Raw genomic sequence first — 12,099 nt, forward strand, 5'->3', positions numbered from 1 at the left:
TTAGTACCAGGGACCCCCAGAAGCAAAATTTGAGTTAGAAATGTTCGCTTAAAAAATACATATATTCAAAGATTTTCACACATTTTCACAACGTTTCAAAAATAGCAGATCTACAAGCTCGCAGCGCGGCACTCGGTGCCGCGCTGTGAGCTTGTATATCTGCTATTTTTCAATAGATAAAGTTACTAGGGCCCCTCCACCTTGGGCCCCAGTAACTCAGTCCCACTTTCCTACCCCTTGTGACGCCCCAGACTGCAAGGAAACGCCTCGTTTGTCTTCCTTCAGTGTGGGCTTTATTAATGTCTCTATCTTTATTTTTCCCCTCCTCTCTGTATCCACCTCTCTCTCTCTCTCTATCCGTCTGTCTCTACCTGTCTCTTCAAAGGTGCTACCAGCCATACTGCAGACCCATTGCTGTATCCTACCAGACAGAAACACCGGTAAGAAGAACATAACGGATGTGTCCTCTCCACCAAACACATCAGTCGCACGGCACTCAGGCAGACTGTGGGTGTGTGTGTGTGCGAGAGGGTTATCTGTGTTATTGTGTCTTATCACACGGGCACATGGACGCGCACACACACACACACGCACGCACGCACACGCGCACACACACACACACACACACACACACACACACACACACACACACACACACACACACACACACACACACACACACACACACACACACACACACACATTGATTGATTGATTGATTGATTGATTGAAGACTTTATTAGAAGTTTGCATAGGAAAAGGTACAGTTTCATGACGGTACAATTCACTGGTACAAGGTCTACTAAAAGGAGATCCATGAAAAGACTAAGCTTATTTCCACAGGAAACCATTTAAGTATCTCATACACACACACACACACACACACACACACACACACACACACACACACACACACACACACACACACACACACACACTAGTGATTGGTAACCCAATTACATACTGTAACTATGACAAAGGGGAAAAGTGTTGGTCTATTATGTTCTCTCAATTATGATTGTGTTAATTTGCTCGTTAGTGTTGATTAAGAGCCTTTCATTGCTGGTACTAAGGTTTAGCTGTATGTGTCATCAGTCACCAGTGCAGTTCTCTGGCTTCATGCTTGGGGCCATAACTTGTTTTGGTAGATGTTGGCTGTGGACCCCCATCGATAAATGTTTTGTCCCAGAAGAGAAGATTTATGTGAAAAATATAAAGATAGGAGATGTACAAGCTTGCAGCACGGCACAAAGTGAGCTTGTATATCTGCAATTTTTTAATAGCCAACATATATGGATATGGATAAAGTGGTTAAAATGATTGTGATTCTGTATTAACTACTTTTGCTGGCGACCCCCTGAAACCCATTCAAGGACCACTGGGGGTCCCCGGACCCCACTTTGAGAACCACTACTGTAATTAATTAAGTACAATCATAATAATACCTTGGATTGAAAATAGAAATAAAAATGAATAATAAATCAAATAAATTCAAAAGGAAAGGAGGAAACATTCACACACACACACACACACACACACACACACACACACACACACACACACACACACACACACACACACACACACACACACACACACATAGATTTTACTACAGTTACTGTTTCTGCTTCCATGTTTTCAATATTTTATACTTCTACTCCACTTATAGGCAAATATTTTACTTTATTTAGTATTAGTATTTGACAGCTTTAGCTACCTAGTTACAGTGCCAATTTAGATGATTAATTCTATGGTGGTATTGAAACTTTTACTTGGTAAATGATGGGTACTTCCTCCTCCACTGTTGACGTTTTGTTATGTTTTGACAGGTGTGAAGAAGTGGCTGATGAAATTGAAGAGCAGGGAGATATACTCAGGTACAAATCTTACAATATCGCTACCAAACTGTGACTTTTGATCTCTCTCTCTCTCTCTCTTTCTCTCTCTCTCTCTCTCTCTCTCTCTCTCTCTCTCTCTCTCTCTCTCTCTCTCTCTCTCTCTCTCTCTCTCTCTCTCTCTCTCTGTTCTCTCTTTTCCCTTTTCCACCGGGGTTGAACCAGTTCTGTTCTTTTTCCCATCGAATTTTGAACCATTTCAGAGTTTCCATTGAAAATGAGTGGTTTGAACTTGAACCAAAAAAAAAAAACTTGTTTTTTCTTGCCCTGAACTGGAACCAAAGTGGGCATGTCACTATTCTACAGGTTGGAAGATGCAGATGCAACATAAACAAAAGCAAAAGCAAGCAAAAATCATCATACAGTAGTTAAGAAAAAGAAAAGAAAAGGGAAACTGTAACTGCCATTGACTATTGAATTTCTCCCGTGAAATGGGCATTTAGACCGGTCATATTCAACGCAATACTACATATCCAGGCCTGGAATTAAACCTGGGACAACTGGGGACAACTGAAACTGAAACCTGCTTCAAAGGCGGGCACCCAAACAATTCAGTTATGCTGCCCACTGTGCCCAGCTTGCCCCCAATTATAAAGTTGGTGTTGTTCGTGTCCGGTTCCGTGAAGGTTCCAAGAGTCTAGAACGGAACCAGTTCTGTAACCAATGTTATTTTTGGTGGAAAAGGGGCCTCTTGTCTTGTCTTTCTGTGCGTTCCCTTTCAGAAAGTCTTCATTACTTCTAAGCTGGGTTTCAGTACCACTCTATTGCACACAGCCTCCCCTCCATACATCCGTCCATCCCAACTAACTGAAGCTCACTATTCTGCTGTTCTGTTCTGTGCTCCTGTATTGACTCTGTCATCGTCGGGCTCATTTATCAAACTCATGCCCGGTGCCGTGACCTCTGCCCGCTGTCACGGCCGCTGTGCTGGGCTGTAGCCTGTGTGTGCAGCCACCACTTCTGTTGGAGCACAGGACCGTGTTCCACACACACACACACACACACACACACACACACACACACACACACACACACACACACACACACACACACACACACACACACACACAGCCTCACAAAGAAGTACCCCTGCCTGTACCCCTGTCTGTGACTCAAGGTAATGAATAAAGCAAGGGCACAGCAGCCTTGTAAGGCAGAGAAACATGAGTTTATAGCTGCCTACTGGTACAAACTGATAACCCCTGCCCCAGTAAGAAGATATACTGACCTGTCCTAGTAAGAACTGATAACACAATGAGCAGGGTTCGATTTATCTTAACCAGTTTGAATTTGTATTTAACCACTTGAACCGTCAGTACTTAACTTGACATTTCACTCTGGTACTTAGTTTGCTCTTTTTCCCCACTACGCCAAACGTCTTTGCCGAAAATAGCCGATCTACAAGCTCAGCAGCGCGAGGCGTTGTGAGCTTGTACATCTGCTATTGTTGACTAAAGTTCTCAGGATATGGACGCGAGGATTCAAGTGGTTATTATAAAAAAGGAGAACAAAGTCTCTATCCCACAAAGATTTGGAGGACACCCTGCAGTAACTCTGAGGACCCCCTAGGGGTCCCCGGACCCCCTGTTGAAGACCCTTGCTTTAAAGCAAAAGGACACGTTGGTAGATGTGTGGGTGGTGCAGTTGCCTTGTCATGATCATGTTGGCCTGATTTATTGCTCCACGGTTGTGCAGTTGATTAGAAATTAATAATCCAACGGCGGCTCCCTCATTGACTTCCATTGTCCGGTGAAACGGCTGTCAAAGTCACTCTTTCTGCACATAAAGCGATAAAGGGAATGCACACAAAGCAGGTAGAACCTCTAAAAAGCAACAGCATTCTCTTTCTCTCAAGTACCAAAAGATCCGAAACCGGGCCAAATTTGCAACCTAATCTACTTCCTATTACTTAAGTCTGTTGAGGGCGGCTATCCAAACGGGTGGGGTTTTGAACTTTTTGGACAATTCAATTTGTTCCTTTCAGGCCAGGCCAGTTGTATCAGGTGCACTTTGAAGAAAGATGGCTTCTCGACTGTTTTGTTACTAATACTGTAGGTTTAATGGTCTAATAGTGTATACGTGTCTTGGCAAGCCAAGATGAGATGGGGATGTTATTAATTGTGGGCGGCTGACAGTGTATGATGAATATATTCAGGGCCCAAGGGGTGAGGGTGTATGACACAGTGGACACTTTTTTAAACAACAATAACCTTATAAATATGGATGACTGTCTGAAACTCTCCCACTCACAGAACATAGTCAAAAGAGACAGGAGAGCTATACTGTAGCATTAGTCTTAGTTCAAACTGTGTGTGCGTGTGTTTGTGCGTGCATGCAGTCTGCGCTGTTCAGTGTGTGCAGTGCGTGTGTGCATGTGTGTTCTGTCATGTCTCTGTATGACATCAACATCAGTGTTACAAATTCCATTTTTCTCCTCAAAGGGGTTTTCACTGCTCTGAAAATGAGCTTTTAGTATGATAGATTGTGCTGCTGTGAAGCTGAAGTCACAGTTACCTGAGACATAGGGATGGGTATTGGCAAGAACCTCACGATACGATATATATCACGCTTAGAGCCCGACCGATATATCGGTCAAACCGATATATCGGTCGTTTTTGAACCCCGATGTCGGTATAGGACATCGGTCATTATCTCTCCGATGTATCGGTCGTTTTTAATAAGTAATATTAGACCACCATTTGATAACATTTAGCCACTCAGACCCAAGACTCAAAAAAATTATATATTGTCGTTGCCCGTAAGGATCCAATGGGTTTAATTTTACACTCATGAGTCTTATAAAGGATCCATTTGGTTACCAAATCTCCATAATTTTGCTGGGGACCACATGGAAACCCCTCAAGGACCACTGGTGGTCCCCGGACCATTGGTAAAAAAAAGGGAAAAAAAGGTTTTGAAGGCAAGAAGTTTTCGAAATTTAGGCTATTTATTATTATTTTATATTATTACAAAACATCGGTTAAACATCGGCAATCGGTGGTCTAGCACTCACATCGGCAAACATCGGCATCGGTCAAAAAATATGGCATTGGTCGGGCTCTAATCATGATACTTGGGTTACGATACGATTGTATCATGATATATTGCGATGCGATACATATTGCGAATTTACATCTTTTTTTTGGCAGAGCTCAAACTCCAACTTGCCATGTACCACCTGGGTAGTCATTAAAACTTTCCATTTTAATTTATTGAACAGCAGTGGAGAGTCAGGACTGGACTTCTGCCATTGATTTCTTTGCACGGGAACAGAGTTGTTTTGCTCCAAAAGTATTGCGATACTATAGCCTGAAGTATCGATACAGTATTGGGCAATAAAATATCGCAATATATTGCCCATCCCTACTGAGACATGGAGGGTAAAATACACGTCACAAAGTTCTCAGATCACTGTTCCACTGTTGACTGCGGCATTTCCACAGGCAAAGGTGCATGTGGCTGTGGTCCTCAAAGTGGGGTCCAGAGGGTCACCAGTATAATTAGTTATAATGTCACAATAATTGTAACTAGCAGATATACAAGCTCATTGTGGTGCTGAAGCAATTTCTGCTTGGGTGTCTCTGACACAAAATACTTTTGAGATGGGGGGGGGTTCCCCGACAAAATACATATGATTTTGGAGGGTCCTTCACGTGGAAAAGGTTCGAGAACCACTGTGTTACGGAGCATTTCATTACAGGTAATGTCAGTTGAGGGGGACAGAATACCTTTCTGGAGTTTGAACGAGAGGAACTGAAATTAGAGCGTGTCTTAAAATACCTGCTGTGAAAAGATAACATCTGCTTGCTTCTACTGCATTTGATAAAGACACACTATCCTGCGTGTGCGTGCGTGCGTGCGTGCGTGCGTGCGTGCGTGCGTTTGTGCGTGCGTGCGTGCGTGCGTGCGTGCGTGCGTGAGTGCGTGCTTGTGTGTGTGTGTGTGTGGTCTCTGGATTCTCTGCTCCACTCTATTGAGTGAGCAGTGCCCTCTCCTGGCCACCATCAAGCATATCTCCTCTCTCTACATTCCTCCAGCCCTCAAGTATCTTTTACATAAACTATGGTGAAGATGGGAGGGGTTCTTTATTATGTGTAATACAGCCATCAGTAACTACAGTACATAACCACCAAAAGACAAATACATTCGAGAGAATAGACTAGTAATACAAGTCAGTTATGTATTAAATCAATGGGACAGATGAGTTCTATTGGTGCTGCTTCTTGAGATTGTACCTGCAGTGATACCAACACAACTTAAAGGAGTAGTTCACCCCCAAAATGATGTTTTTTCTATTGATTGCTCACCCCATGGAGACTTGAGTTCAATAATATTTCTTCATTTTTGTCGCATTCCTAAGCCAATAATTTTATTATAATAAATGTACCCCCACACAAATGCATGTGGGTCTCCATACAGAATCAATGTGCCTACAAAGAGTCTCCAATTATTGGCTTTGGAATGCGACAAAAAAATAAATAATAATAACATTTTGGGGGTGAACTACTCCTTTAAAATCTCTGTAAAGCAGTAATAATAGCCTACCTATAGCCTGTTGTATTCTCAGTTTATCACACCACAGAATAACATGTTATTAACCAACCAGCCAAATGTGAATGATTTTTCAAAAATCCCCCTCAAAAGGATTTGTGAAAATACAGCAAGCAGTATTTTCTCTAGCTCTCTCTGCCTTGAACTGCACGGGGGCGTGTCCGCTGCAGCTTGCTATGATAATTTGGGCACGTTTATTGATTATTATTATTATTATTTTTTTTAATTTCTGGTTATTTGAATATTGGAAGTAAAAGTTCGGAATTCAAAAAGTCCCTTTATCTGTCTGTCTTTTCCATTCCCTAAAGGCAGCATATAGAATTTCCTTATCCAAACTCTCCTGAAGTTGAATGCAGCATCTTATTTTGAAAGAATTGCCCTCCCTGTGTAGAAATCAATGCCGTATACCACATCTTCAGTATTATTCACTTGATTATGCTAAGTTTATTGTGGTGTGAAGTACCGAAAATAGCCGACCTACAAGCTCAAAACGCGTGGCAGCGCGACTCGTTGTGAGCCTGGAGGCCTTTGGTCAATATTTTCACCAAAAGGCCCTTTTAGAGGTTTCAGCCCCTGCCTCTCTAAAATTCTCTGCACATTCCTGCAAAAGGTAAAGAGGTAAAGTTATACAATAATACTAAAATGATAACACACAAAGCGGTCGTGTGCATTCAATTCATCAAGACATATCAAGACATACAATTAGAAGAAATTATCAATAGTAGGAGCAGTAAAAAAAAAAAAAAGAAGAAAAAAACACCAAAACGTTTGAGGCAATTTGTTTTGGCAAGTTGGAAGACTTGTCTAGGGTCCAGTTGCAAATTGCAGACAGGTGCTCTTTTATGGCGTTTAAAATCATCCAAATGGATTTAACCGTCTTTTTCACACAATGTTCCTGTCATAAATGAATCCTCCGTTCTTTCATGCATTCATACATTCATCTCCATTCATTCATTCATCCATCCATCCATTACCATGGAGACAGGCTTATCACTGTGGTACACACACTGTGTTATCAGGCAGTCCATTCTCTGGATTTAAACCATTCAAACCGAGAAAACATCTGTGTCAGTCTTAGATTTCTTTGGCTATACAAAAATCATGAAAATGTGTGCAAATCTATATATCTTTTAAGCAAACAAATCTGACTCAAATCTTCTCTTCTGGGGGGTCCCTGGAACAAAGATATGCTGAGATGGGGAGTCCGCAGTCAAATACATATAATTTGGGGGGTCCTTGAGGTGAAAAAAGGTTCGAGAAACACTGATATATCAAGTTTTTCAGAAAAAAAAGAATCTTTTTAGAGCATGGGTCTTCAACGTTTTCAGGCCAAGCACCCCTTAGTCGAGAGAGAGATGAAGCAGGGACCCCCAAAACCTTTTCATACTGTAGATTCCATATAGTTTCATTTTTTGACAGCAAATCATCAGTGCATTTTGGAATCATGTCAATTTGTGTTTTCAGATATTTAACCACTTGAACTGTCAATACTTAATAAACTTGACCTTTCACTCTGTACTTGGTCTCTTTTTCCACTCTACACCCAACCTCTTTGCCGAAAATAGCCGATCTACAAGCTCACAACGCCTCGCAATCTGCTATTTTTGGCTAAAGTTCTCAGAATATGGACGTCAGGGTTCAAGTGGTTACCTGTAATATAAAAAAGGAGAAAAAAGTTTCTATCAAACAAAGATTTGAAGGACCCCCTGTATTAACTTTGAGGACCCCCTAGGGGTCCCGGACCCCCTGTTGAAGACCCCTGTTTTACAGTGTTAGATGGTTAGAATCGGCCTCAAGTCTTAATGGGTTAAAAACCAGGAGTTTTGGAAAGCATTTTGCAGATGAGTCCTTCACACATTTGTACGGCACAGCAGAGATTCGCACTCTCCTGTCTATTTATAGTGGTTAATTAGCGTTTGACTGTGAATATTCTGCCATTGTATCTTCCATTTTTCAAGTCCATGTCTAATTTATGGGTTTTTATTATCTAACTGTCCCTGACACACCACCACCTCCATGCTGTAGAATCTCCTTTTATAATCCCTCTACCCTCATCTCATGTCCCAGTCAGTGGAACTCAGTGGTGGCAAGTAACTAAGTACATTTACTCAAGTACGGTCATTTTGAGTACTTTTACTTTGGTAGCACATTTTGATGCTTATTCTTTTGTACTTTTTGAATACAGGCCTTTTACTTACTTAAGAGTTACCAATGTATTAAGTATTCTTTTTTTTAACACCCCAATCATAATGTAATAATTTAAATGTAATAAAAGCTCAATGTAATAATCAGCTCATAATGTAATAAAAAATAGCACAGAACGTAATAAGGGATTTTTCTATAATGTAATAATGTGTTACATTAAGAACCACACATAGCCACTCATAATGTAATAAAAATTCATAATAATGGCCCATAATGTGGAGAAAAGCCTTACATTGTCTGATTTTTATGTCTGTTGACAAATGTAGCAACTGTTAGCTGGTAACTGACAGACGGACGGCCACACACTTACGGACACACACACGGACGGACGTTGCAGCAGGGTGCAAAACATAATCTCGGCCATACCTTTTGGCCTGGCGGAGACAATAAAAGATCATAATAATGTAGTAATGGCCGGGTTTCCCAAACGATTTTAGCCCATCGTAGCTCACGCATGGTCGTAGAGACCAAGCCCCGACCGTCATGTTCCCGTGTTTACATGGGTTCGGGCAGAGTGACTTAATTAGCTCCCTACAACTACACCAACATTCAGATTTCACAAAGTGCTAATAAAGTCTCACTCCTGTCTAAATACGGTACGGCATTCTATAATTACCCGTATCCTCTGTGTTCTTTAATAAGATGCAAGGTTTCTGACCGACAGTGACGATATGATGCAGGGAGGGAGAATGAGCTAGGAGGCAGTTTGGTGTGTGTGTGTGTGTGTGTGTGTGTGTGTGTGTGTGTGTGTGTGTGTGTGTGTGTGTGTGTGTGTGTGTGTGTGTGTGTGTGTGTGTGTGTGTGTGTGTGTGCGTGTGCACGTGGACTGTGCACGTGTGTGTGTGTGTTCTGTCTGCCTCAAAGCTAAAGTCTGACTGCCGTATAGTTGATAATGACTCGGCCACTATCTCTCCCCTTCAGTGTCGTTCTGCTTGGAATTTTCTCTCAGTCTCTCTCTTTCTCTCTCTCTCTCTCTCTCTCTGCTTCCTCTGCGGGCGTGGGTATACTGTATGTACAGTGTACAGAGTTATCGGGGGGAAAAAAAGGTATTTTACCCCTGCAGGCCGTCATTCTGCTATCACGGGCTACCAGATAGATTTTAAACGGGGTGCTTTGGGAATTAAGGGATATTTCACTTAATATTTCACTCATTTTATCATCTACTCAGTGTGGACCACACTGGACAGATTTTCATAAGTTGTTGTTGTTGTTGTTGTTTGAATATTTAATATTCATTTTATCAGACACGCCCCCTTCCTTTACAAACTCATTGTAACTTTTTTTAACCCATTTTAACCATGTCCGCGGCCAAATATATATAAATTCGGAGGGGTCCTTGGTATGAAAAAAGTTTGAGATCAACTTTTCTAACTAAATGTTGAATAATGCAGGTGTGTGTGTGTGTGTGTGTGTGTGTGTGTGTGTGTGTGTGTGTGTGTGTGTGTGTGTGTGTGTGTGTGTGTGTGTGTGTGTGTGTGTGTGTGTGTGTGTGTGTGTGTGTGCGCGTGCGCGCGCAGGCGCGCGCGTGCGTGCGTGCGCGCGTTTTATTGATTTGTGTGCCCCTAGAATTGCACTCACTACATATACACACACTACTCAGATGGTATGGGATGCTTGTCTGCATGCATATTTGTGTGTGTGTATGTGCACACAATTTGTGTTGGAGTGTGTGTGTGTGTGTGTGTGTGTGTGTGTGTGTGTGTGCGTGTGTGTGTGTGTGTGTGTGTGTGTGTGTGTGTGTGTGTGTTCACGCGTGTGTTTGTTTAGCTTTTTGGGTCATCTTTGATTTTTTATTTGTCAGTGAAATAATTGGTGAAGAGGAAGTGCTGAGTCACTGTGCTCTGAGTGCACGTTGACGGATGGATGGGTGCAGGAGCGTCACAAGTGGGGGAAAATGGGACTGAGTTTCTAGGGCCCGAAGGTGGAGGAGCCTTAATTATCTTATACGTTTGCTATTGAAAAATTGCAGATATACAAGCTCGAGCTTGTAGATCTGCTATTTTTGAAAAGTCGTGAAAATGTGTGCAAATCTTTGAATATATGTATTTTTTAAGCGAACATTTTTTAACTAAAATGTTGCTTCTGTGGGGTCCCTGGAACTAAATATTTGGCCATGGGGGTCCGTGGCCAAATAAATATAATTTTGGGGAAAAAGGTTTGAGCACCACTGACATATAAACAGGTTTTTCAAAAAAAACAAAACCTTCGAAGGATTTGAAATATTCAAAGAAATTTTTACGGTTTCTCAAAAATAGCCGACCTACAAGCTCGCATCGCGGCACTCGGTGCCATGCTTCGAGCTTGTAGATCTGCTATTTCTCAATAGTTAAAAGCACAAAATAATGCGTAATAATGCGTTCCCAGACTAAATGGGTTAAACCCCCTCCCCCTATGAAGAACATTCATGGGGGGCCCGCTGTGAATCCTTGTACCCAGGGCCCAGAATTTGGTGTGACACCCCTGGATGGATGGACAGCAGCAGGAAGCAGATCAATTAGAATGAGGAGTCATTCACTGACTGGCCTGAGCCATCCCTTCCCTTTCTATTTTCATACCGTGATTCATGGCCAACTCAGATTTGCCACCCCAATGCCAGGGCGGTTTACGAGGGATGGGACGATGTGAACATTTCATGTCGCGGTTATTGCGACCAAAGAAAGTGTGATTCGCGATATTATTGCGATAATCGAAACATCTCCAACATCCATTACCTTGGAAAAAAATAGAGTGTGTGTGTGTGTGTGTGTGTGTGTGTGTGTGTGTGTGTGTGTGTGTGTGTGTGCACACGCGCGCACGCACGCACAACAAAGGTACAGCACAAGTTCCATCCTTACATTTGTATGATTAACAACATAATACAACAGCATTTCTCAAACTTTCACATTTCAAGGTCTCCCCTTAACTTTGACAGTGTACAAATGGAACCAAATTAACCCGAACGGGTTCATTTGGTTCCATTTGTACACTGTCAGAGTTACAGATTCGTAGGGTCAATTTAGACCCCCCTAAAGGAACCCACAGAGTCCCTGGAATCCACTTTGAGAACCACTGTAATACAATATCCCATTTAATTACAAGGGTGCAGTGATGGTAACAAAGACATAAAAATACCTCATATTTTCTCATATGTTGCTGGTTTCCTACTCACATTGTACAACATTTTTTCAGGAGTACAATAGGAAGTCAATTTGTTCAATCAATTTCTTTGAGAGGGAGGGTTTTCAGCTTTCCAGTGTTGAAGAATACATTTTTTCCCCAGCTGTACCTGCCAGCAAAACAAAGTATTTCATATGTAGGCTTAACGAGAGTCCCTGTACTGTACGTAACATCACCCAAACTCCAAATCCTAGGGTCGGGTACTAATTCAGACTCCACTATTACCTCATGTTTTCCTTGCTTACTTAGAGACACTGAGAAGACCAAAAATGAAAATGTGAAATTCATGGTG

At 41.9% G+C, this 12,099-nt stretch overlaps 1 protein-coding gene across 1 annotated transcript in view; it reads left to right on the top strand.

Moving 5' to 3' along the window:
• Positions 1 to 1,831: 1,831 nt before the first annotated feature.
• dlgap2a (discs, large homolog-associated protein 2a) overlaps positions 1,832 to 12,099 on the top strand; it is a 471,572-nt gene continuing 461,304 nt past the window's right edge. Inside the window, exon 1 of the mRNA XM_080750728.1 lies at positions 1,832 to 1,877. Within this exon, the coding sequence (XP_080606854.1) occupies positions 1,847 to 1,877 (31 nt within the window). The 5' untranslated portion in view covers positions 1,832 to 1,846. The remainder of the gene's footprint in view (positions 1,878 to 12,099) is intronic.

The sequence above is a fragment of the Nannobrachium achirus genome (assembly GCF_963921795.1).
Source record: "Nannobrachium achirus genome assembly, chromosome: 20".
Taxonomy (NCBI): domain Eukaryota; kingdom Metazoa; phylum Chordata; class Actinopteri; order Myctophiformes; family Myctophidae; genus Nannobrachium; species Nannobrachium achirus.